This window comes from Strix uralensis, chromosome 6 (genome assembly GCF_047716275.1).
Source record: "Strix uralensis isolate ZFMK-TIS-50842 chromosome 6, bStrUra1, whole genome shotgun sequence".
Lineage (NCBI taxonomy): Eukaryota > Metazoa > Chordata > Aves > Strigiformes > Strigidae > Strix > Strix uralensis.
The window spans coordinates 19,306,470-19,334,403 of record NC_133977.1 but is presented as its reverse complement, the minus strand read 5'-3'; the positions used below and the strand labels follow the sequence as shown (position 1 = coordinate 19,334,403).

At 39.0% G+C, this 27,934-nt stretch overlaps 1 protein-coding gene across 4 annotated transcripts in view; it reads right to left on the bottom strand.

Moving 5' to 3' along the window:
* Positions 1-22,294, bottom strand: part of SESTD1 (SEC14 and spectrin domain containing 1) — a 60,392-nt gene extending 38,098 nt beyond the window's left edge. Inside the window, exons 1-7 of one of the 4 annotated variants that reach the window (XM_074873072.1) lie at positions 22,102-22,293; positions 20,616-20,777; positions 18,990-19,059; positions 18,225-18,330; positions 9,925-10,004; positions 3,825-3,933; positions 209-299 (exon numbers count right to left, since the gene is read on the bottom strand). In XM_074873072.1, coding sequence (XP_074729173.1) covers positions 209-299; positions 3,825-3,933; positions 9,925-9,979 — 255 coding nt within the window. In that variant the 5' untranslated portion in view covers positions 9,980-10,004; positions 18,225-18,330; positions 18,990-19,059; positions 20,616-20,777; positions 22,102-22,293. Of the gene's footprint in view, positions 1-208; positions 300-3,824; positions 3,934-9,924; positions 10,005-18,224; positions 18,331-18,989; positions 19,060-20,615; positions 20,948-22,101 lie in introns of those variants that run through there. The other 3 variants (XM_074873074.1, XM_074873073.1, XM_074873075.1) reach the window with 3 other exon arrangements.
* Positions 22,295-27,934: the final 5,640 nt, after the last annotated feature.

Genomic DNA, 27,934 nt, shown 5'->3' with positions numbered 1-27,934 from the left:
GTCCCACACTTGAGTGAGGTGTAGTACCTGCTTTTCAGATTGTTTCTTCCTACACAGACCTGTCACACAACCACATTCTGTGATTTTAAAAGGCCATAAACTGCATATTTCTGAATAAAAAAATTATTGCTTCTACAATAACATAGCTACTGGGTTCACATCTATAAGACTAATAAATCCACTATGAATATATAAAAAATTTATTTACCTGTAGCATTAACACAACCGTCTTTACCACGTTCCATTGAGATTTTCTGCCATCCACTATCACAGTAAATCCTCTAGCTTTACACTTCTCACTAAAGAAGAAAAACATAGAAAAAAAAATAAAATGCATGAACAAGCATCATATCACAATGACTTTGTATTTCAACTCTACCAAAGCACACAACTACATAGGTTTTTTTCACTTAAAATACTGTGTTATAAACCTTGTTTACTCATTTAGAATTATCTTTCAATTTTAATGTGCAACAATATTAATAGATATTCCAAATTACAATTTTTCAGTAGCACTGAAGTGTATTTCATAATACAACCATTAATTTAAACTTTAGCAACTCTGAAAAGGTTTCATAAGCATAAACTTCACTAAATCCTCAGAAAGAAGAGGTCAATTTACAGTTTCATATGGAAGACAAAGGGATGTCAGTTTTCAGAAGGCTACACTTGTGAACTGGCACAGATTTGAGGATACAGCTACACTTGATGTATGTCCAAGCAGGAAACAATCTGAACATGCTTAAATTTCTTTCCTGAACAAATGGATCAGAAACTGCAGTGCACAAAAAGCCTCTACAAGGGCAGAGGCTTTGCGTATGGATCGAGTATTTGAGTCTGACATCATCTCTTTTTCTTCCTAAAAAGGTCCGAGTCTGTGTATACTACAAACAAAAAAAAAAAAAACCCTGTTGAAAACAGTTACTGCAAAGCTAAAAATTCAGAGGTACTTCTGCTCAAGTACCAAATGGGAGAAAAGACTGAAAACTTTCCTCACTCTCTACGTGTTCCCACAAAGACCTCTCCAGCTCATTTCTAACTGAAGCTGGCAACAAGGTGCTCACAACGCCACCTGGGCAGTGTTCAAAGGTGGCAGCAACCTCTGCATATCACCAACAGCTGGGAAGTGCTACCTTCTCACAACCAGCACAGCAGCAGCCAGAAGAGAACATGGAAGTGAGCCCATGTTAGCATTAATTAGCACATTAGATATCATGTCTCAGGTTGAAATTTTTGTGTCCAGTAAAGTTATGAGTGACTAAAAAACATGACATTTGCACGAGGTAGAAAAGCATTATGTAATCTTTAGCACTCAAATCTGCAATTACAAAACAAAGCCCCTTCTGTGATCTCTTTAGCTTACAAAAAACAAAGCAACATGTAACAGTAAGCATTATGTTTCCCACCAAGAAATTTAACTGTTATTTCATATTTAAGCTGAGGTTCATAAGGTATGGGTGGTAGACAAATTTATCTTGGAATTAAAAAAAAAAAGGGAAAAAGGCACCTTACTAGTCTATTTAGGAAAAAAATAATTACAAAGGTGGCTGCCAATTCGTACATGCTTTTGGTTTTAAGGAACCTCTAAGATCACACACATAACTTTTCTGGAAGTACTCTGAACATTCAGGCTTTATACATACAATGTTTAATCAGAACGAACTCAAAAGGCACACTACCGCTACTTTTAAGAACAAGATGAATAGCATTACTATAGCATCACTATAGCATCTTGAGATGCGGCTTCCTTAGGCTCAATGGAATCTAGTAGTATCAGGATCTGCTCTTCTCTACTACTAAACCTATTTAAAAAACCCCAAAACACCCAACAAAACAACCAAATTCAGAAGTGAGCTACCACTTCTGAAAAGTTCAGCCAACACAAACATAAATGCCTGTATGAAAGTTAAAATAAGAAAAACACTTGGTGATTTGAGCCACAACACAGAGACTACAACAAAGGAAGCAAACTTTAGTATGCACAGACAATAGCATAACATTGCCACTTTTATTTTTCTTGGATTCTGAAGAGGCCTCTTCAGAATCTGGGAATTTTAAATAGCATCAAAGAAAGGCATAACAGTAGACTTAAACACTAGAAATAAGTTGTCTGAAGTTTTAGGAAGGCTTTACACACACCCCAAAGAAATTTACTCAAGACACTATAAACAGTTATGCCTCAAATTTTGGCCAGAGCTATCCATCAACACTAGAATGCATAATTTTGCAAGTTATAGTTACAACCTATGTCATGCACAACTGGACTAAAAGTTAAACATATTAGGTTACTTTACACATAGAACTAGAGGAAAAAACCCACATTAACGTTTCTTGGACAGCTATCTGGGTTTGGGACAACATCCCTCCCTACACCCCTCCTTTTTTCAAACGCTATTCAGCAAGTCTTTCCAGAACAAAAAAGGCAAGCACTTAAGCCAAAAAGTTTGTATTTGCCACTAAAAAACAACATGCAAATAAAAACAACAATGATTTTTCCATACTGTCACCATAAAAGAGAGGTCAGTTTTTCCACAACTGACAAACAGAACATTAGATGTGGGAACACTGAACTTTGCTTTCAAACAGATTTCCCAGTTTGTACAGAGTACAATGAGTACTGTGGTTGAATTTTCAGACAGTTATTTTTATGCTAATATATGTAAAAACATACATCAGAATGAGACTGCATAATAATTAATGTTAGCTAGAACAAAAATGTCTGCATCTGTTCCATAAATACAGCCAAGTCCCTAAGTCAATAAAATGACTTGCACAGATGACCATTCGGGATTTTCATCACTTTACAAAAGACATGCTGTTTGAAAAACCCTAAAACTTCCATGACTAAAATGATGTGCAATATACTCATATACCTACTGATGTTTTACTTGTAAGCAACCTGAATTTATTCTCTGCTTCTTCCCCAATCAGTTTTTTTAAACAGTCTTAACTACAAAAAAATCAGATCATTTAATTGTGTTTTAGAAACATTTATAGATTGCAATAAAACTAAGTACACTAAACAGGCTTTAGTTATGCTATTGTTCCTGTTTCCAGAAGGGGAATTTAAAGGGATACAAAAGCAAGCATTTATCCAAGAGGCTTTTTTCCTTTTTAAATCAGTGGCACAACAGAACAAAACAAAGCTATAATAAAGATAAATCTCTGAATCTTAAGAAAAAAAAATGCAATTAACTAAATTAGGACCAAGAACTGTCACTATAAGCTTGCAGGGTTACATGTGCAGAACTTAATCAACAATAATTTGAGAGAAAGGTCTGGATGACAAGATACTCAAGTCATGATTCAGCACCTTTAAACAGTATCTTAACTTTAAACATTTGAGATGCTCAGTAACTTCAATAAGACTTCATATGTTTTTAGACTCAGTGTACACTTAAACACTACAAGCTACAAAGATTAGGCATATAGCAAAGAAAGAGTAAGAAGCTTTTTTTACTTTGAGCAATGCTACCTTTGCAAGCTTAGGAGTTTCACTACAATGGCTCAATAATTTACATATAATTTAAGTGCATTGTTATGAAAAAGAAATTACCAAAGATATCCCAAGAAAGGAGTGAGGAAATACACAAGAAAAAAAAACCCCAAAGCCAGCCACACAGAATAAAAGGATGTGTGCAAGCCTTAGTAGATATCCTTTAGTTTATTGGGATGTTTCTAATTCAGTCAGTATCACATATTAAACAAAGATTTACGTAAAATTCATTTGGTATTGAAAGGCAAATAAAAGGAAACACCAATAAAATGATCCCTTCCACCACTGGAAAAGAAGGCAGCCCTGAACAGAATGCGTTTGAAATCACCTTGGGATACTTAGCAGGTAGTCTAGCGTGACACTCAGCTCGTCCATACTCGTCTGTTCAAGGCATAATGGAATTGTCAGAATGAGGCCACTTCTTCTGTCCTTCCCTCCTATTTTGGGGGGGGGGGAAAAGTCATTAGAAAGGTAATGTGAGGGCTTTAAGGTAAAAGAAATACATTGTAGTTACGTGGTCTCAAAATACATCATAAAAGTAATCTTAAAAGTTGCTGTGAAAATCACAACTGACATTTCACCTCTCAGGTGTGAGGAATCATTTACCACATTGATATTTAAGGCACCACCAAGGAAGGCTTCAGAGCATAAAGCACATCTGTAGCTGTCAGTCTTCCATCTACTACTTTCTACATAAACAACACAATTTTTCCAGAAGCATTATTTTTGCATATCTAGATTATGTTGTTAAAGAATATCTCCTAGACCTTCTATACTACCACCTGTCAAACCTGGTAAGCTTCCAAGATGAGCATGTACCCAGCAGCTCCAACTGGAACACACCACCTCCCAGAAACACAAACTACACAAAGGAGGATCTTGTACCACACAGGCTGCTCGTGGCACATACTCTAAATAGGTAGTTCATTCACCAAATGCATAGTATTTCCAGACCTACTTACAAACACATAATAATCACCTCACAGTTAAGATAAATATTTCTAACCAGTTGCTTTAATCTTCATATGCATTTTCAAACCCTCTAGTAAAAGTTATACAAACAATATCAGCAACAAAAATATTGAAAGAGCTGGCCTCACATTGATATGTCCATTATGAGATCCAGTAAGACCAAGTGTTAGGTGATGCTGATAGGCTGCATTTAAGTAGACAGTTCTACAACTGTCATATGGGTTTGTTTTGACTACACAGAGTCTTAAGAAAGTCTCTGGAAAGGTACAGTTAAAAAAAAAGGATCTTTAAAGGAAGCTGAAATTTTCTCTTCTGGTCTTTCTTCTAAAAGATTGACTTTTGAGTCACACATTTATGAACCAGTATGCAAAATGGATTTGGACTAGGTTCTTACTCATAACCTGAATTGAAACTGAAGCCAAATCAACTGAATACATCACCACATGAGAAATAAATACTGACACAGCTCCTTGAAAAGGTCAATCAGCAAGTGCTGTAGAGTGAAAGAAATCAGGTCTGCAGCTGGCTCTTCTATTATCACCACATCTCTAAGTACAGGGGCATCACTGGTGATCTGAAGGCAGGTGGCCTTGAGACCAAAACATTTGCCCCTAAATGGCTGTTAACTCATCAGCAGATTAAGTAAAGGGGGCAAAAGTAGCTGTGACTCATCTTTCCACTTAATTTGGTGTAACTCATCTAGTCCATATATTTACCGTTTTGAGCAAACTACCTTATGTATTTTTTTTTCCTTTCTGCCCTTGAATCTTTTAATGTCTATAACCAGCAAAAAGAAAAGAGATCTTAATTCAAAACCCAATCAAATATTTTGGTGGGTTTTTTGGTGGGGGGAACAGGTAGGCAATTATGAGAAGGAAGAGGAAATTGCACATGAACTAAAGAACATTAATGAACCCAAACATACTCCAGAAGGATACAGCACTTGAGTTTATAGCTTATTAAACCACAACTTCAGTCATCTTAAAGTTTGGGGGTTGTTTTTTTAATTCTTTAATATTTTTCTAAACTAATACCCATCTCTACATTAAAACAGGTTCAAAGTAAGTTTTCCACCATGTGAAGTAGCTGAAAGCCTTTTCCATTTTATTCAATATTATTTCTTTGAACAGGTTTTAATATATTAGCTATTTTATTAAAAAATACTAGAGACATTTAAGTACATGTAGGAAGCAGTTAGTGAACAATTTTCTCCATATTTTGGAAAAACTGTAAAAAGATAACGATAATCTCAGCTTTATTTGGGGTGAAAAAGAAGCAAAGTAAATTTCCATAACCTGAAAAAAACCCACCTTTATTCTCAAATTAAGCGTGCTACTCACATGGTTAAAGCCATTAAATCATGCTTTTGCTTCATAAAGTTACTTAACATTGGTAGAACTGAAGTTCTATCTAATCAGTAAGAACAGTTTTTTACTGAATAGTAACAGCTGTGCAGAAATAAGACAAAGCACACAATCACAGCACAGTAATGCTTGCAGATGCATACACATATATTGACATAATTTGGTAAGAATTCCCCCCATCCGTCAGAGATGCAGGCAAGATAATGAAAAAAAAAAGCCTTGCTCGTTTACACAACATATGTTGGCATCTTAATTGTAGTAGTTTTTTTTTTCCTTGTTTCCAAAGCTGTGCAAACTCCCCAAAGAGCATTAAAGATCCACTGATACACACGTATCTTCCACATCTTCATAAAGGACCTGACGTACTGCTTTAAGTGGTCCACTGCAATAGTTTTGTTCCCCTCCCTTTCTCTTCTTCAGGGGAGAATCACTGCTGGAAAACAGCAATGCACTTTGTAATGACTGTATTTCTAAACAGAAGATTTAAAGAGTGGTGCTACATGAGAAAGGACAAATGTATAGATCCTTTCTGCAGAAACTAAGAGGGAGTCACAGTTTAAAGCAACAGTAATTTACAGATTGTCCACCCTTCTGTTTCTGAATGGCAGAAAGCCTGAAAATTAAAGTAGAAAAGCAGGAGAAAAAGGAAGGAAAAACACCTCAGTGCTTTAAAAATGACATTTGTTCTCATCTGTACATCTGGAGTGAAAAAAGAATTTCTCTCCACTTGCTACACTGCTTAGCGAGAGCACATTAAATCCAACAAGCAGGAGGAAAACAGTAAGTTTGTGGATGTAAAAGTACTACTTCAGAAGCCTCACTAATTCAATGGTAGCTTGTTAGCTACCATCTCTCAACAAGAATAAAACATTAAAATTAATAAAGAAGCCTTTCCTTAAGTGTTCAGGCATTGTTTGATCTTTCCTTATCCATAAGGATATCCTCACAGAAAGGAGAGTAGCAGTTTTTACGAATATAGAAAATAAATCCATTGAAACTAAAATTTGCAACAGCCAAGTTCAAAAATGGGTTACACATAAAATGGAGGAACTATGAAAAATTACTGGAGCAGAGAAGCAAGGAAACAGTCACAAGTATTAATAAAAATCAAAAACACAGACTGGACAGAATTTGGTGATCAAGCTGAGTGAGCCTGCAATAGGAAAAGGAAGAACGCAAGAGGTTATGAAGGTATTTCTACAGGGAACAGTAGAAGGGTCAGAAGGGTCACCTTGAACGAACTTCCGTGGTCCAAAACTCCATGAGCCATGGCAGCAGCTCAGGACTCTATTGGATAATATACTTTAAGAATTGTATCTAACATTCCCTCTCCTCCCTTACCCATGAACTCGTGAGTGGAATATTAAACTTGTTCATTTTAATGAATATATACATGGCTGCGGAAGGAAGCGTTTCCAGAAAAACACATTTTCTTCTTGCATTTATAGCAAGTTTAGTCTTATTATAGCTGATTCGTAACTGGAAGAGATTTGTCCTGTTCAAAGTTACTTCTGGATTCACGAGACAAGCACCAGCCCCCACAAAAGTAGTTAACTACTAATAGTAGCTCATGTTTTGTTTACACAAAATTGAAAGACTCCAGTGCTGAACAGGGTCTAACTAATGTAAGTTTAGAACTGGCACTTGAAGCCCACTCATGCAAGATACTAGACAAGAAATTCTTGCTTTTATACCTGGATTTAAGTAACATTTGCTGAAATTGACTGAAAAATTGACAAACTTTTGAATTGACTGAAAAAAAACAAACCAAACCTCAAAAACTATAATCTCTTGACATTTCACAGGAAGTCTGCAATAATTAACTAAATTACACAGTTTCATGACAAGTCATCTTGCCTAAGAACTGACAGGTTTTTCCACCAGCTTGTAAACACTTCTAGAAAAGATTCAAACATATGTATTCTGCCTGCACTGTGATTTTTGTGCAGCTTCCTTGCACTGAAGTATATACAGATCAGGTAAATATTCTGTCAACCTGCCATAGCACAAGAAGAGAACAAGGTAGAAGTTATCACTGATTCTTTTCCTCAGTGAAAAATGATGGCCAGTCATTCATGTAAAAGATAAAACTTTATCTTTATCCATCTAAGAATCATTTTAACTGAAAACTGTATTTTTAAAGGAAATACTGAAAAAAATTAATGGGGCTTTAGAGGAATATTACCTAGTTACCAGTTAAGAATTGATGGCTACCATGGATGTAGTCTAACATTTCCCAATACTAGCACACTAAACAATAAGAATTAAACAGTAAAGTAAGTTGTTCTTTGATCTTGGTTGTATTCTTTGTAACTCCTTTCTAAAAATTCAAGATTGTATAAATATTTACCACCACCTTCAGAATGCAATGTTTAGTGAGATAAACCCAATCATACTGTGATTTTAGGTGTGACAAACAACACCTCCTTGCCTTACAAAAAAGCACTACACTCAGACTACCTGAGTCTTTAGGCTTAGAATTAAACCTGAAAAATAAAATCATAACTTGTGTGTTATAACTCAGAAGAAGTGGTGTAGTTTATAAACTGAAAACATATTTAAGTTAAGGAAAGCAACTAAGAGCATCACAAAAAAAGAAACTTACTTAATTTTGCACCAAAGTGGTTGTTCAGGTTTTTTGCCGAGTCAGTAGCTTGCTTTTTTATCCCTGCTATTTGTAATAACTTACCAACATGGAAGCTATACAGCCATGGATTTCAAATCTGAGGAGACACTGCCCCATTAGAAACCACTATGTTTTGCTTCCAGAAAAAGAAGGCAGGGCCAACATTCTTTGTACCAACAATACTCAAAAATAACAAGAGAATTCAACATTTAAACACTGGAGAACATTATCCTAAAATATTATTTTTCTGATTATTTGTTTTTAAGCATTAATATGTTTTCATTTATGAAACTATATGGAATAAAATTGCTTTAAAGAGACATGATGAACAGATTTCTCTGTCAGGGTCCTTTACTTATATCTAAGAATGCTTAAAAGAACTACCACATGAATCTTTACTATTCATTAAATTAAAGCATCCATTAATACTACACAATTCCAAAAAAGGTCAAACCTACTTAGAAATATGTAGGCTCAAAAAGGTTCCTAGCATTTAAACTGCCACTCAATAAATTACTTTCCACTAAGAACATCTATATTTCATAATGGATCGGGCAGCTTTAATAGCAAATTGAAAACGCACTCTAGTTAATGAAAACTTCCCCTTGCAGTATAATGCTGAACAAACATACTATGCATCTGCTATTACTATGGAAGAAATTGCCCATTGGTCCAGGCTTTAACGTAAGTCGAGTTTTGGGTGGTTTTTTTTTTTTTGTTTACTTTTAAACAGGAATTGTTTGATTTGTAGTTGCTGGGGACAGTGGGCAAATTCAAAGCAAAACAAATTCTTTTAATAAAAGAAGCAGGTTTCACTTCAAGTGACTGGAGCAGGCTAAACTAGACTACCTGAAATAAACTAAACCAGAACAGTATTTATTTATGGCAACACTTGTCCATTTGTGAAGTTGAGAAGCGTTCTGCAAATTATCCACCTACCCTACAGTAGGCAAACAAACACCAAGAACTAACACAGCTACGTATGACAGCAGTGAAATTAGCAAGAGAATGTCATTCATCATTAAGTATTCCCTTTTTTTTTCTGGCATGGGGAGAGAGAAAGTTACCTTCAACCCAAGTTTCAAGAAGTTTTAATAAATACAATGATAATTTCAGCCTTGCCTGAATTTGAATCCTAAAAATACTCACTCTGTATTTCTAAAACCACATTAAAAAAACCCAGAAAGGCTTATTCTTGAATGTCTGCTAAATTATCATTCTTTTATGAAACTTCATGACATCAACTCTGTGGGTTGAGTTACAGGCTACAGCAAAAACAAGTGCTAAATGTCAACAGCAACAGCTCAGCCACTTGATTAAAAGTTTCAGAGATTCTTTTGAAATATGACAAAGCACTAACCAACAATAATTTCTGTTAAATACATCCAGCAAATACAAGCAACCAACCCAAAAATCCCATCCAAATTATGCAGGGAGGAACCAATTGAGGAAAACAGAAGCCATACCTGAAAGAAAAGCCAATTTTTTCTTCAGAATGGGTAATATTACTGAAGCTTCCATTCTACTTCAGATAATTTTCACAGCTCTGAAACACAAGAAGTTAAAGTTGTCAAGCACAAGAAATCAATTACATTTCACTAGAATGAGCACTGGGCAAAATACTTCCATACTCTTCTGAAGGAAGCACAGAACACTGTAACCAAAATCCAAAGTACTATAAAAACTGAAGAAAAAACATTATCATATACATTTTTCCATGTAAATCTTTAATTAAAGATTTCTTACTCATCATAAAAAAAAAGAAAATCAAAGCAGAATCTCAACCAAGGACACTGAGATAACATATATGAAAGTCTTATTTCCCAACCCCATTAAACTACAATTAATTTACAAGTAGATCATCTGTTTGCTTGGTCATTCAGATGTAAAATAAGTATAAATAAAATTGCACTTTTGCATAGTCTGTCTCATATTACCAGAAACATAATAATTATTTAAATATATTATGCTGCATTTATGTCAGGACACTGCCATTACCCTGCCATTAGTAGGTCTTCAATTAAAGAAAGACATCCAACAGAGTATGTCTAACCTATAACTGGAAATGCTTTTGTTCCTTTTGTCTCCAAATCCCTTCTTATTCCCATCCCATTTTTATTGCATTATGAACCGCAATTCACTACGATTAAGTGTCTGTGTTTCATTGACAAATCAACAGGATGCTTGAACTGCAACCTCCTCCTCCAGCCTACACAAAGTAGCATCTGATTGTAAGTTCTTCTGAGTTCATACCTGCACAAATCAATTCATATAACAAGAACCCCCTAATTCTACACAAAAATACACAATTCAAGATAAGCACAATGCAAGATATCTAGTCACAATAAAAGACAGATCAAAGAAATTTTTTTTTTTCCTTTAATTCCAGTCACAGGGCTTCAGACTGCAACCTGGAGTTCTCCATCTGGATACTTCAGCATTTATGCACACAAATAGAACTTTTTTTTCCAGGGGCGTGGGGGGCAGGGAGTTAACAATCAAAACTACACATGATCTAAGAAAAAAGAAAACACCAAATAGAGAGCCTGGGGTAAAATAGAAGTTATTCCTTTTCTTGTTAAAACAATGAGTTCTATTACAAACAGAAAAAGCAGAATAATTATTTTTTATTATGAAACAGAAATATTTCAACAACTTTTTACTATCCCTCTCTGTTCCAATGTGTAATGCTTCACAATGTTCATTCCTATCCCTTTTCCCAAAATCTCCATATTTAAGTGTAATTTTTGTCAATTACATAAAACACATTTTTCCATATTACAGAAGGAAACAAACAATTTTCAGTTCTTCCAGGAAACTAAGTCCCAAGACAGCTTGCACTTTAACAACTACTCAAATAAGCATCCTATTAAAGCTTCCTGTATGCTTCAGACAAAAATATGTAGGTTATTTGTTGTATAAAACACAAAACTCAAGAATGACTCAGGCAGTCACTTTTGTCTCATACACCACACTCAAACCACCCTGTGGAAGCTATTTAAGTTTGGCAGTGTTTTTTTTCTTAAGATTGGTGCACATACCTAATAATGATTTTTCCCTCTCCTCCCCAAATTATATTTCAAAATTATTACAAATGACTATTATAATCAATGAAAAAAGCCCAAACCTACAAACACACACTTCATTATCTTCATACTTCCACATATGAACAAAAACTTGCATCAACTTATTGACTCTAGGGAGCATGTTTCTTTGCTGTTGTGAAAAGACCAGTTTATTTAATATGAAAGCACTGCCTGGCTTTCTGCCACAGTAGTGGCACTGTCCATGGATCAAAATAGTTCTTTTGTTCAGCATTTCCTGGAACAAATGGAAGCATTCTGTTCATTCAGAGTGAAGGGAGGTTGAGTCAGAACAATTAGAACAATCGCCAGTAATTTCAAACACCTAACCTTTGTTCCAGAAACTCCTGAAGTTTTCAATTATCTCTTCTGTGAGAGCTTTCATGTGCTCCATCTAGAAGAAAAATCTCACCAGAGCAAGTTATCAGAACATACTAGAAAAAAGTCTTCAGGTTTAAAAATAAGGTTTTAACATCCTTCTCTGTCTTTAACACTCCAAAGAATCTCAGGATACATTAAAATAAATGTCTTTTTTTAATGTTGGGAAGTGAAACAATTTCAAGAGAGCTGGTATCCACTCTCCACTGGGAGCTATCAAAGTTGTTTTAAAAAGCTACACTGCTAAAAAGCAGATGTAAGTATATTTAGACCTACAAATAAAATGTAAAGTCTTTTTAACTTGTTCAGAAGACAAAGTGAAAGTGACGGGCTCTTAAACTGGTCATGAAGCTCTCAATTTAGAATGGTGAAAGAATGATGTGCTACTCAATGCTGTACCACTATTTAGCTGAAAGAAATAGATCCAGTGTCTATTCATCAATAAAAAAAGGCATTTGGACTCATTAAATAGAAAAGCGCTACAGAAGAAAAACAAGAGCACTGAAGAGAACAGATTTCACTTCAGGAAAGTGAAATACTTCAGGAAGCTGCATTTTATCACTTCCAAAACAAAAGACATAACTTCTATATGCCCAAATTTTACAGATATTAAAGAAGTTAGAGGTTAAATCTGTTTGCTGAATTTCAGAAACAGTGTGCTGTATGCCCACCTGCAATCTACTTTGCCAATTAAAATACTATATGCCAAATTGTAATACTTGTGTATACAGGAAACATGAAATAAAAGAACTATATTGAAGAACCTCACTGAACTTGCTTAGAATGACCTGGGCTTTCATGTTTTTAAATCAATACAGCAATGTTAATCTCCAACAATGTATCCATTCTTTTGAAGATGTCCACAGAATAGTGGCAAGACTAAACCCACATAATATTTATATTAAAAATCTGAATATTTGAAAGGTGTTCTAGTGAAATAGAAAACTCTTCCAACCTACCCCTCTAAGCAGAGACTAATACTTGTGAAGAAAATTCTCTTAAATACAAACTTAAATAAAATAGGTACACATTAGGAAGAGGATGAGAGGCTGGGGAAGACAGTAAACAAATAGTAAAAACAACCAACATTTACAGAACAGAGAAAAATGAAAACAATATTTCAAGCTGCACTCCAATGTGAATCAAATCATGACCTGGTAGGCTGCATCCCCCTATTATTTCTAGGCTATGGAAAGGCATTGGAAAGCTACGGAAAGAGAAATCACTTTGTTTCACTCAGTTTACAATTCTAGAAGTTCTTTCAAAAAAAAAAAACCACAACACAAAACACCACAGAACTCACACACAATAAGAACTACATGTAATTCAGCATAAAAGTGCATAATTTCTGATGAAGAATATCAGTATCACCTGCATTTTCTGCTATACATCTTTGGTCTCCTCTAACAAAAAAATGTAGGTAAGTACCAATGTCCAGATGCTGTTTAAAACCATTTAAAAAGTCTATTAAAGAGAGAGAGAGAGTAGAAGGAGAATTTGGCACTTTGCTGACTAGATGACTGGAAGTAAGATACCCTGAAGATGTTAGAGAGAAGCTGCCCTGCAAGTAACAGGTGTTTTCTAAGCAATGCAGTGGGAACCACTGGTCAAAAGCATTAACAATCAAAACAAATTCAGGTTCAGTAAGAATTAATATAAACGTGTTTACTCAAATTTGTTAGACCTGAACCATTTAATACTCTCAGCACATAGTGCAAGGTCTTTAAATGGGTTAGTCTGTTCACAAGCATCTACTGCAAGTTTCAAAGAATGAGTACTTCATTCCCTCACCATGTATGAAATGAGAGCATAGCTGGTCTGTTAAGCACAGGACTAAAAGTCAGGGAAAAAAAAATCTGGTTTTAATTCCTTGTCCTGCTATGAAATATACATATGGCTTTCAGCAAGTCATTTATCCCTTTTAGTCTTCATTCAGTTCCTCCATCTAATTCCCTTTTTACAACAGTATTGTGATGTTTAATTCGTTAATGTTTTTGAAGACTTTTGAGATTAGAAGGAACTCCACAGATCTGCCTATAAATAACCAAGCAGCAGATGGGCAGCTACACTCAAAACTGTAGCAGCTTGCAAGTCCAGGCACAAACAATAGCAAAATAACAATAGACATTCTGAAGTACTGCAAAAAAAAAAAAAGAGAAAAGCCTCATATAGAATCAAATTATTTTTTCTTTTAAAATCAACTTCCGAATTACAGACCTTCATTTAAATTAACAGCTTCATTCACTGAAGCCAGCATGCAAGTTTTTTCAGATTACTTCAACCCACAAAGCCTTAACCCACGCTTTCCCTGGATCAGCTTAATAAAAAGTTCATCTGTCCCACACAAAAATAAAATCCATGTGCAAAAGACAGAGAAAGCTGAATATCACAATTATCTGTGTATATTATTCTTTCACCTTCCTTTAAAGCTACATTAAAGGACGTCATCTATCCTGCAGCTAAGTGGCATAAAGAACACAAATGAAGGTTTTTCCAGGGCTGATACCCCAGGGTAATTTAAGCAGCACATCAAACCTGACCAAAACCTAGAAAAAGGCTGTAAGCATTCATTAGTTAATGCTGTCTTCAATTAAAGAGCACATGGAACTGGGTTACTCAGCTGGACAGTTTCAGAGTAACAATAAAACCTGACAGATGAACATCAGCTTAGGTACTCAAATGCAGTGTTCTGTTTTTACTCTCTAACATATTATGAGCAGCACTAATACCTTTTAACATTCAAGACCTCAGGAAAAAAGGTAACTCCACATATTGAGGGAAGATGAAGATCAAACCAAGTTTTTTGTTTTCTCAACCATTTCTTTTATTTTTGACTATCTGTAAAAACTATCCATTAAAAAAGGGCATACTGAAGTTTTATATTATGCCTGATTTTCAAGTTGTACAGAGAGAAAATATTCCTAATCTTCCATGACCTGTTAATTCACACTAAAGAATTAAGAAAATAAAAACCACTCAGTAGATTTCATCAGTATGTAAGCTTGTTTAATTTTAAAGCAAAATGCAACCATACAATATCAGTTCCATCACACATACACATTTAGTACTCTAACTCAGCAACTTGTGACAGCAGATGAATGGACAGATTGAAAGCGTGCTCTATTTTTGGTTAAATCTAGGGTTACCAGTTTGCTAGGCCATGATCCAAAAGCACATTGTCACTGCCATACCAAATTTAAGCTTGGAAAAACTCCATTTCTTCTGCCCCATTTTTGCCTGGAGATTCAAGTCTCACCTTGTACACTTTGTGTTCTAACTATAGCCAATACCAGAATTTAGAAGATGTCTGTTAACTACTTCCTCTATTTAACCCATCTTCCATATTCATTTCACACCCTTCCCCCCCTCCCCAATATTCCATGAAAAGTAAGAGTGGCAAAAAATTTATGAGCAATATAATGAATAGTGAACCAGCAAATGGACAACAAGTGAACAGGAGAGATGATGCCATCCAAGAAGAAAGACATTGTTTTTGTAAGTTTTCACTTTGATCTCAGTCAACTATTCATTTCACAGAATGGTAGATCTTTTCCTCACACTTAGAGCAAGTGTCAGAGGGAAAGAAAAGAAGGAAGAGTACCTCACACATAAACAATATAACTAAGGATGCACAATAACATCTGCATGTCCAGCTGTGAAACACAATACTAACACCTTGGTCTTTTCATACAAGAAGGGCAAGCACAGGATACTGCGCAGCAAATAGCACTCTCTCAAAGAAGAACACTTCTTTGGATTCAAAGGCCATGTCCACAGACTGCAGTCTTGCTCCAACCCAAAGGAATACATGCAGAAGCCTGTAATGATGCTACAACACATGACATACAAAATGATAGCTCGCTAGAGTTTTTTTACCCTTTCCAGACTCAGGCCAAGCCAAACACATATATGTTAAATTACAACAGTTTTCAGGCCTCTTTAATCTAGAATAGCAGGGAAAAGTCGCAGGTTTTGTCACAGTCATGCTAAGTCACAGGTTTTGGATGCATCTCCACATTTCCTTTTCTGCCACATTTACAGAGAGAGACCCCATGTTTATCTTTCTAAAGAACCCTATAGCTCATCCTTGTAGGATGTTACTACAGGCAACAGAAGACTCTGATCTACCTTATACCCTCCCTTGCAACAGGCAGCCAAAACAGCAGAAGTTGCAGTCATCTGGTATCATCCCAACTCACTTCACAGCATCAAGTGACCACAGAATACGCAACATGATTTGGGAGGTTGCTTCTTCCACCACTTTCTATATAGCAATAGGTCAACTGAAATGCTATGTCCAAAGCATAGCACAGATGTTTTCTCTTCCTTGTCACACTTCCATAAGACCCATAAAAACCCCAAATCTCAGGTTCAGCTCTTTTTACTTAGAGACCATGTCTAAATAATACAGAAATCACACAGATTGTAAATTCTCCCACATAAATCATTTTTGAGTCACAGGTTGGGAGAGAGAAAAATAATCAATGAACAGTAAAATAAAGTTAAGCAGTCCTCTTCTAGCTCCTGCTACTAAAAGAAAAAAAAAAGTCATAAAATCCTGCAGGAATGAACTGGAGGAAATTAGTACCTTCTCATAGATTCTGTAAGGAACTGTCCAAAACCAGTCTGTGATGAAAGATCAGAGAGCTCTTATGCCTTCAGTACTTCATAAAACTAAATAGGACAGTAGGAGGAATGAGATTGGACAATTCGGGCCATAAACTGCCAAGTCAAAAGACAAACAGCTGCACTGATGAGTGTAACTGTTGGCAGTCTGGAGCAAGTGAAAAATAACTTTCCTCTGGGGTGCAAGGTTAGAACTTCTTGTTCCTTTTACAACATTTATATAAGAAAACAATCTACAACTTCATAACAATACACATACTTGGCATTGTTTATGAGTGCTGTGGCTCAGGCCCTCAGGAATCAGCTCTCAGCTCAGTATAGTGACACTACAACTGAATAGATGCTAAACCGAAAGCTATCTAGAGTGGTGGGAGGTACAGGAGTTAGGCCAATGGATTGTTTGAGAGGAAAAGTAGGGTGGGGTGTGTATACATAAGTGTAGCAGGCACAAAAGCAGTCATCTTTTTTAGATGGAGGAAACTGACCCAAAACAAGAAAACAAATGAGAGGCTAACAAAAAGACTGTTTACAAATCTCTAAAACTTTGAGTTTGATACCTGACCAAAAAGTTCCAGCTCAGGAGTAAGATTTTGTGTGGACCTTGAAGCATCTTGAACAATTTGCTCTGTATTTTTTTAAAAAAAAAAAAAAATTATGGTAGTGGCTTTCCCCACACTCACTGAACAACACACAAAGGAGACACAATGAGGATAACAGTAAAAATCCCTTCATACGGAATAAGTAATTTGAGAACTTTGCTAATTTTAACTGAACATGAAAGTAGAGGCAATTGAAAAGTGCCAGATCCGGTACATAAATACCTCGTTCGTTCACATTTAAGTTTCAAAATATTTCAGAATTACACAAAATTCATTGCTATACAACATAAAAATTATCTATGCTGCCCTTGGATTACCTTGGATGGAAGAGAAATAAATCTTTCCTTAACTTGTTCAGAATTTTTAACATGAGTACAAAAACTGAAGACATCTGTGCATTTCAGCTGCAAACCACAAATTAAATTGTCCACAGCAACCACCTGCAGTAACCACAGCACCTCTCCCTCTCTCCCACCCCCTCAAAATAAAGCATGTAGCATTCCACTATCCTAAATAGACACATGCTTCAGAGAATATAAAATCAAGCTCTCTAACCTGCTACCTGAAGCATCCTGCATAGATGTAACTCATACATTTTCCACTGATACTATTTACTAGGGTCAAATTAGAATGTAACATGAAAGAATTAGCAAACAACATGCTTGCAGAGAGAAAACAGACAACCTGCATTGAGGGTATACTGATTAGAAAGAAACCATCGCTTTTAGCAACACTGAAAAGTAGATAAGCCTTGGCACCTTCCATCCATGTATTATGTGTCCATCCCGTCCCTTTCCCTCAAGAAGGCCTATTTATTTTCTCAAGTTCAGCCACACATATCATTTAGTGACCAAAACATCAAGTTAACATCAAATCCATTTATCTTATTCTTTCAACACCTTTGGGCTTTTTGGCCTTACTTAGTCTGGTCAACACTTATTCTTCATGGCATCTCTCTAAGAAAACATCTCAAATTCAACTCTGCCACCACAGTAGGAGTTTACCTTGGCTCTGAATTCTCACGTGCCTACTACATCTATCTCCCTTGAATCATTGATTCTGCAAAGCCCTAAGTCATACCTTCATCTCCTCTTAACTACTGTAATTTCCTTCTTAACGGGTTCTTTATGTCCCAGCATTCCAAACTTCAGCTTGTCCAAAATGCAGCAGCAGCTCATCTTCTCACCTAGAAACAGGAAAACAACACTCCATATTGATTTTCACTTGCTTCCTTGTCGAGTTTAGAGTCTGCTGTAAGGCTATCCTCACTTCAAAAATCCCTCACTCCCATTTAGTCTAAAGAGTAAAAAGCTTTGCCAGTGTATTCTTCTATTTGCTCCCTCAAGGTGCTCATCTCTCATTTCTCTTCTGTGCACAAACTTAGCAACTCCATCAGAGCAGCAACAATCTACCTCAATGCTTTTAAAGCTTCTTTCCTTACTCTCACCCACAACCACAGCTCCCTCTTTAAATTAGAATTCACATATCTGCAGTCTTAGGCTTAAAACACCCTCCAATACATCTGCAAACACTACTCTGTGAGACACTAAGTGAGATGCTGTAACACAAGCTGCACTATTTTATCTAAGCCAATATAGATAACATAACTTTAGTATGAGAAGCTTTGGTTATGTTGTAGCACCTTTTAACGATTTTTAAAAGTCACAAGTCAAAACCAAAGTAAAGCAGGTAAATTAAAGGAGGCATGAGTTACAGACTAAATAAGTTTATGCAAAATCAGTTGCGAAGATATTGTTCTAATCAGTATCAAAACTTCATAAGAACCAAATATATTGCATGAAAATTTTAAAGATCTTATTCTTGGAAGAGATTGCTCTTACTTACCATTGGTACTGGAATGCAACACTGTCTGTTAGGGATACAAGTTTGAGCTCTGGATCCAGGGTTCTGCAAACTTAAATGAAACAAAGTATTTGACCATATTTTTAGATGTTAATAACCTGAAACTTTATTTCCTTGGAGGCTGAAAACAAAGGCTTATTACAAAGTTACATGATAAGAGATTCAACATTTCCATTATATATTTACAAATACTTGTAAACTAGACATTGCAGTTGAATGGGACAGCAGGAATCCCATATTTTCTACCAAAACATATGGTAGACATCAACATTGTTTATAATTAGCAGGCAATGCTCCTGAGGCAGCACCGGAAACAGTGGGAAAGTAACAAGAACCAGAATCCTTGTAGTATGCTTTCAGTCAGAGGTAATACAGGCACAGTTTTAGGCAAAATCCAAAATAGAACAGTGTTAGTGTTTTTTTTTGTGAAGAGAGGAAGAAGGTATTCCTACAAACTAAGTTAATCACTGCTATAAAATTAAAAAAGGCAAATTATAATTTGTATTTTAAAAAGGAAATAGTCCCTAGAAAATGCAGAAGAGATAAGCATCAAACATAAAACCTCAGCAAAGGCTGTAAGACTTGCATGAAACCTTGTAACTGAATAAATTCCACCCACCAACAAAACCCAGAAACTCAAAATTAGTGCATACTGTGTTACAGGCGAAGCCAAGATGCTAAACACATTTCATAGGTTTTACAGTTACTCAGATGCAGCAGTCATTACAGTAATCTCTCTCACAGCAAGTTTTAAATTAGAAAAACCTTGTATTACCAGAAGTTTTCTAGTCAGGCAAATAAACTAGCAGCCTCAAAAAGATGTAGAGAAGGCAAGAGTACACACCTCTAGCTCAGGAACAAGAATATCAATAGCAAGTGCTCAAGATAGCTTGAACAGAGATGCAGTGGAAATCCTGCAACATCATTTCTTATCCCAACAAGACCCTAGGGTAGGCTTTGCCTACTTTATCAGAAGATACCTATTGAAGGTGTTCTGTATTTCCCCAACCACTCATAGTCACTGGGAAATTCCTCTTCATAACTCTATTCCTAAGGACTCTTGACAGGTATGTAGCACTGTATTAAAGATCACCATCTAGTCTCTTCCAGGAATACCTCCAGTTTTCCTCCCTACTACCACTCCCAAGCAACAGCCAGCTGAAACTGAACTTCACCTAACTCTAATCGTTGCTGGAAAAGAACAAAACTATGTACATTTCCCCTGCTTACGTGAGCTTTACCGAGAAATGCGATTCCACAGCCAATTTGGAATTATAGCCTACACCTCCAGGAGACAACATGGCACTGTTTCTTATAAGAAATTTAAATACACATATATTTTCTTAACTTTTGTTTCTAGGAAAACTGATGTTACAGATCATCTAAACTGCAAATAAAATATCATCTATTAGCATACTACTTCAGGAAAAACAGTTGGCTGAGGTGATTTTACAGGATTCTTCAAGCAGCAATCTATGATGTAAAGAAATGTGAAAAATCCTAAACCCTATCACTAATAAAACACAGCAATTACTTCTAGTTTTAGTGGGGTTTTTTGTTTTGGTTTTTTCCCCTCCCTGACAGATCAAAGCACGATCAGCACCTTACCAGCAAGCAGTAGGTCCCTCTGACCAAGCTTCAGTTCTGTTCTGTGGTCCACCTTCCCCCTTCTCCTCAAGTTTCTGCTTGGTATAGACAATAGGACTAGATCAACTCATTCAGAACAATGAGAACCCTTATTAGTGCAGAAGTTCATCACCATCACTGTTCCTACAATGTAATAACAGTGCTCATTACTTACTATACATTGACTCTTAGCAGACAATGTCACAGAATGGAGAAGGGCAAGAAAAAACCAGTACTTCCTCATCACAGTGAATTTTAATGCGTGAACAAAGTCAACATCCAATCGTTAGGACAATGCAGACACTGCAATACTAAAAATGCAGAGGACCGGTACTTCCTTTGGGATGAAGAAAAATGAAAGAACAACTGACAAAAGCATCTACTAACATCCATCCATGTAAGCCTTACCAATTTTGCTCATTTAAAAAATGACAAAAACTCAAAAACCCAAAGAATTGTTCTCCACTAATTGTCTCCGCTCTTGCTTCCATACACTCGTTCGAATTCTTTAAGAAAAAGGGTGCTTTAGAGCATCTCCTTCCTACAACTGCGTGGCTACAAAGCTCTGTTAAGGGGTAGCAAAGGATACTACTGATCCGGGGGGGAAGGCAAAACGGCTAGACAATGGACCTGTCAGAAATCAAAGGAATGGCACTCACGGCTCTGAGCAACCACTGCTTCGGCAGTGAATCACCTTCCCGACCAGGCAGCGCTTCCAGGAGCGCCCGCCGCCGAGACGGTGACACGGCCGTGACTCGTCCCCACCAGCCCGCCGCCGCACTGACCAGCGGCCACGCACCGGGGAAACCCCCACGAGAAGCCGGGGCGGGGGGGTGAGGGGGCCGGCTTCCTCCGGGGAGCGCTGCCTTCCCCAAGCCCTCTCCTTCCTCCCCGAGCCTGCCGTGACACCCGCGGGGCGGCCACGGCGGGACCCTGCGGGAGGGGACGCCGCCCTCCCGCGCCCACCGCCCGCACAAAGGCAGGCCCGGCCGGCAGCGGCCACTCGGGAGCCCCCCCGCCGCCGCGGCCACGTATGTAGCGGCGGCACGAACAATACACAAACCTGTTGCGCGGGTTCCCCCGGGCCCTACCGACCTGCCGTGCCCCCGGGCCGGCGGGACCCACAAAGGGGCAGGGAAATGGGGCGGGGGTGGGGGGAAGCGAGCTGCGCAGCCACCGCCGGGGGGGTACCCCGCTAGCCCTCCCGCCTGCCGCGGGGATGCGGCGCCGGCCAGCGAGGCCGGGTGCGGGAAGGCCGCCCTGCGGCAAGGCCGGGCCGCCGCCGCCCCCCGGGAGGGCCGGGAGCCAGCCGCCGCCCGGCGGAGCGGGGCGCCCCACGGCTCCAACGCCGCCGCCCAGGGAACAAAGCGCGGCCAGGCCGCGGGGCCTGCGCTGCGCCCGCGGCCGCCGGGCCGCCCCTCCGCGGGGCTGCGGCGAGGGAAGAGCCCCTCCGGACGCGGCTACTCACCCGGCTGCGGCGCTCCGGCTGCCCGGGCTGGGAGGACGCCGGCGGCAGGGCGGGCGGACGCGGGGCGGAGCCTGGACCCGCCCGCTCCGGCCAGGCTGCAGCGGCTGCCCTCAGCCGCTTCGTACCGCCTCGCTGGCCCGGCGGCAGCCCCCGGGGACGGGGGCGGCTCCGACCCCTCCCCCGTCGGCAAGGAGACGGCGAGCACCGGGCGCTGCCGGGCCCGCCCCCGCTCCGCTCCCCCCGCCTGCGGGGCGCGGAGCCGCGGTACCGCCCGCCCCTCCCTGCCTCCCTCCTTCCCGCGGAGCAGCTGCGCGGGTCCCTGCCCGGCCGAGAGACGGCGAGGCGAAGCCCCACCCCACCGGGAGACAATGCGCCGCCGCCGCCCCGCTAGGGGGTGCCGCGCGCTGCGCCCCGGAGGCCTCGGCCCCGCCAGGCACCGCCCGGCCCGGCCCCTTCCCGCCGCCCCGGCCCCTTCCCGCCGCCCCGGCCTCCAGTCGGCGACTGCGAGGCCACCGTAAATACCCGGCCTAGGGCAGGCTGCAGTCTGGCCGACTGAAGACCTTTGAGCACCGGCAGCCCCGTCAGGGTAACAGTGGTGCTTTGCTATGTGGAGATGGGGGGGGGGGTGTTGAATGCCGGTCAGATTGATCCCAGGTGAAAACTGGTCGTTGAGTGCCTCAGGCTTCCACCTGCGGCCCTTCGCCCTCAGCGTTTCAGTAATCACAACACGAACGCGTATTTTGTTTCCCCTAGATTGCAACTAATACCCTATAGTCTGTCCAGGCTCCTGGACAAACATCCCGAAACTTTCTCCCTCCAAGACTAAAATACGAGCAAAAATGTGGAAAGAAATGCTGTGAAGAAAGCCAGCCAGGACCCTTCTCTTGCTTTCAGTCTAACCACCCTAGGTCAAGTTGCTGTCGGTCTTAAATCTCCTGCTGAACACATCATTTTTAGGCTACATAATGGCTCTTAAAAAAATAAATCAGCTTCTGCAAACTCTTTATCTTAACAGTAATTCTGCTCTTGTTATTTGCAGAGCAACTTAGTATCATTTACTATATCTCATTCCAAATATGAAAACTGTCTCACATAGACCACAACTGCTTGGTTTCTCCCCTCGAAACACAGTTTGCAAAACCACCACTATTTGCCCCCTTTTCTGATGGCGGCCAGTCAACATCTGCTGCAGCAATTGCCCTCAGCATCACGTCACCATCGGAGCACACCCGTGGTACTGACCTCATCCCTGGCCTCTGCTGACTCAGAAAGCTGTCCCTCTCTCAGCAACACAACCCACTGGACATGCAAGAGCTAAAGATAAAGAACTGTCATTAAAATTTTCAGAGGAGGCCTATCATCCAAGGCCTGTCAGCCTCGAAAACATACCTTCTCTGTTGGGTCTTTCTCTCCTGGAAGAATACAAACAGCAGCAGCAAAAGAAGAGGCAAACAAAAAAAACCTTTCCAAAAAACCTGTAGAGATAACCAGAGATAAGTGATCTTCATCAGCTTCCCACCAAAAGTAATTGCTGCAGAGAACTATAGAAGTTATTTTGTACTTTATTAAAAGAGGAAACAATATTTTAAGTGTGTGCACTAATGGTTTAAGAAAGTGCCAGGTGCAACTTTTAGGTCACTCTTCTACATTTATGCTTATTTATTGCATACTTGTGGTGAGATGGTAAGACAATAGAAAGAAACTTCCATTATTCGTCAACATTTACTGAAGATCCCACAGGATGTATCTTTGTAATCTCTGACTGTAGGACAAATAGTATGTCAGAACACTAGATAAGTGATCTGATGCCCAGCACCAATGCCCAGCACCAATATCCAGCACAAATGAAAACTCAGTGGAAGTCCCTGACACATATATCTTTATTCTTTAAAAGGAGCAAAACTGAAATCAACAAAGGGAAAACTACTGCTGACTGACATACTTTTTTCTTTGTTATTCCACACTTCTAAAAGCCTCCATATTGCAGCCATTACATTCTGTGTACCATTCCTATCACATAGCCTAAGCAATAAATGAAAGTATGTCTATTTATGACAAGACTGTGCACTTTTGGTGCTTTTGGTTTGGCTTGTGGATCCCAAACTTTTCAGTACACATGAACTAATTAATCCTAATAAAATTTCTCATAGTTACTTTTGAGAGAAGACAAATTTAGGCCAAAAGGACATAGACCCACCTTCTCCTCCGTTTTCCTGGTCACAACAGCAATCTCTTCTCAATGACTGATCGAGGCTTCTCCTCCTGCAGAGAGGAGGGGCAGAACTCTTGCAGCAGCTTCCAATGCTCTAAGACAGAGCAACCCACAAGTCACTCTCATTTGTACTCTGGCTCTGGCTGTGCTAGTTTGAGTACTGAGATGTTGTAACAGGTTTTCTGACTTTCCTTTTCCGTGTATACTCTGCCGAGTGATTTGCCAGGACAGAATCTGAGGTGATTAATGTTGTTTAAGGTCATATGCGCAGTTCAGAGTTGTAGCTAATTGCCTTTGCCACACAAACTACCAGTAGAAAGAAATCACAGTACATTTTTGTATCAAGGAGCTATTTGATTAAAACAGGCCTCAATATATGCTATTATTCTCCAGCAGCTATGCCAGATTTACTCAAACACAAATAAAAGTAAATAGGCTGAAACATCCTGAGCTTTGGGCGCTGTGCTGCGTGCCAACACAACAGAGCCTTTGTTACAGGCAGAGCAGTGCTCTCACAATAGAGTTACTGCTTCCAGCTCCAGTTCCTGCACTTCCAGAAAAATCAGTCTTCAAAGAAAACCAAACCAACCCCCCCACACACTTCTAGTGGACACCAGCTTATCACCATGACACTGGTCCAAGGTGCCACCAGGTGTGACGGTGGCCATCCTGTGCAGCACCTTCACTCTTGCTCCACTTGCCACTGGGCGCAGGGAGATGCTGCTAGGCACAGTCTTGCACCAGGCAGGCTGAAAACCCTGCACCTGGAGTCTGCTGCCTTGCTTGTTATTTGCTTCCACATCTCTTTGCAACAGGTAGACAATTATTTTTACCCGTAGCACAAAATGAGTGCGAGTAGTTAAATTAGTGTAAGCTAGCACTATCCAGCGTAAGTGGCTAGAGATGTAACTTGCAGACCACTGCAATTCCTAAATGGTATATACAGTAAATAAGAAAATAACTATATGTAGTAGGATTAGTGTAGGCTGGCAGTGATAAATTGTAAAGAAAAACTGGCGAATGTTTTGTATATGGAGCTTTATGATCATAACGAGATGGTATCGTCATATTCACGGGTAAGCAGCAGAGAAATCTACTACTTTTAAGCTTTATGTATTTGTCATACAGCCAGATTCATGTTGGCAAAATAGTGGGAAAAGTCCCTTCTATGTTGATAAACAGTATCAGGAGGTTTGGGAAGTGAAAGTGACAGAAAAATATAAACATTCAGTGCACTTTCAAAACATCACAGAAACAAACAAACGATCTGCTACAGTACTCAGTATGTGAGCTACCATTCACTGGCTTCTGAAGGTAGCACATTCACCTGCTATTAACACAAAAATTTGAAATGTCCGTTTAAACACAAATACTAGTTTTTAATCCTGAACTGAGAAGTGATTGTTTCTTCTGAAACAATTAACAACAAAGCCTTAAATTGTGCTCTTAATGGAATCTGAAACTCGAGTCCCAAATAGCCCAAACCCATGAGACTGCATTTACTGATTAGCACAAGCTGAAAGCCTGGCACTCTGCATAGGCAGGGCCTAGCAGGTTTTGAAGGATCTATGTTTTATTATATTCATACTTATCAAAGGGTGTATAAAACAATCTTTTAAATAGCTATCTCACGTTGCAAATAATTTTGAAGTTCTTCAGTTAAATTATAAAAAAAAAAAAAAAGAGAAAGTCTTTGTTTTATAAAGGTCTTTGCATGATTGACATGTCTGTAATGAGAGACTGCAGTATGAAACTTTGCAAGATTCTGAAGAAACCGGGGAGTTTTGTGTCTTTTTTTTCATATACTTCTTAGTGCTCATGTAGAAACAATAAAGCATACCCTGATCTCATCATATCCTTCCAAGTACTGGAGGCTGTTGGATTGTATGTCCTGCAGCAAACTCTGCAGTGACTTTTATTACTTTGTTTAATTACTTTTTATTTTATATAAAATACAATCTTCATAACTTGTCCTTTCTTTCCTACTGAGGAAATAAGGGCTTTCTTGTAAAAAATAAAATAAAATAGAAGCCTAAAGGCTGCATTGTCTGAGTAGCTACCTGAGAAATGTTTAATGGGAAGTAAAGCTAACTGTGGTAAGTATCTTGCTGCCCAGGTTTCTTAAACATGACCATGGTCTCTTCACAAATTTATTTCATCTTGTGAAGGAGAAATGGTTTCTGGTTGGCAGTAGACTCCAAGCCTCTATAATACAGGAGGAATGCCTTCCATTCTACATAGCAAATTAGACCATGGGGTCTGGCCCGAGTCTCACGTCCAATAACAAGGGTATGGATCTTGATCCCATCTCTGTAGCTTCAGCCAGAAGGTACACGACAGCTGGATGGAGAAGGGCATGTCTCTGGTCACGTTTGTGGCTGCAAGGGGAAGGAGATGAGAATGAACTTACATGTCATATTAGGTGCTTGTGCCATACCACTGAGCAGGTTTGGTGGGATGTCTGCAGCATACTCTGTCACCTGATGGCTCAATCTGATCAGGGATTACTGCTGTGGTGCTTGCTGAAGAAAAGGAACAACTGTACTTACCATACTAGTTATCACATGAGGCATAGCAGCTCTGAAAAAACATGACTCTGAAATGCTAACTATAGAAGTAACAGAGAGAGTGCTGATAGTCAGTGACATTTTGAATGACTCCTGTACAAAGCACCTAGTGTTCTGCTGGAACCATATTTGCAGCTCCATGCTGCTTTCTTCTGCTTGCACCAAAAAAAGAAAGAACAGGGATTTTTCTAATGAGACTTGGTTATTTACTGTCTCCCTGCAACTTGCTCGCTCTTTGGCCATGGGATTTATTAGCCTTTAGAAGCTACAGGTGGAGCCACCACTATTTTTGCTTACATTAGATTCACATTTCATTTCCAGCTTCAGAATGAACTATTAGAAAAATCTTAACAGCATAAAGGAGGTTAAGTGGTAATGTATGTCAGAGATCAAGAAATGGGTGTCCTGTACTGTAGCTGTTACTTCGTGCAGTCTTAGAAAAGGGGAAGGCAAAGACGACTTTACACTTTTTGCGTGCATTCCCCATATTGGGTGATTCCAGATTCTATGGCAGTTCTGACCAGGAGGTGTTAACAAGCATGTTCCTGAGAAAAAACTTCTGTAGTTTTCCTCTGGGGATCAAGAGGAGGCTCATTTGCAAAGAGAATAAATTGAAAGGAGTTTCCCAATAACATTTTTTTCTGTATGTCTAAATAGCAGATCTTTATGTTAACAAGAACTGGTCAGTTATGGATTTTAAATACATTCTCTTTATAAGTTCCTCTTTGTATGGCTTGGAGTTCTAACTTTACAAACAGTATCTGGCTTTCAGGGTATATGCTAACACTAATCACTATCATTGTTAGCAACAGTGAATTGAAAGAGGGTAAGAAATATGAGCTATTTTTAGAGGCAATAAACCAGAGCTCTTCACTCTCACAGAAAAGCCATTTTTAGGAGTAAGTGGCTGAGCTGGTTAAAATTCATCACTGTGTCTGCTAGTCTATGAATGTCCTTAAAGCTTCCTGATTTTATAGTTTATTATGTTTATTAAGCATTTAGGAGCTTTAAATTGTAACCTTTGGTGTAGAAGAGTACTTATAGAGATTTAGTG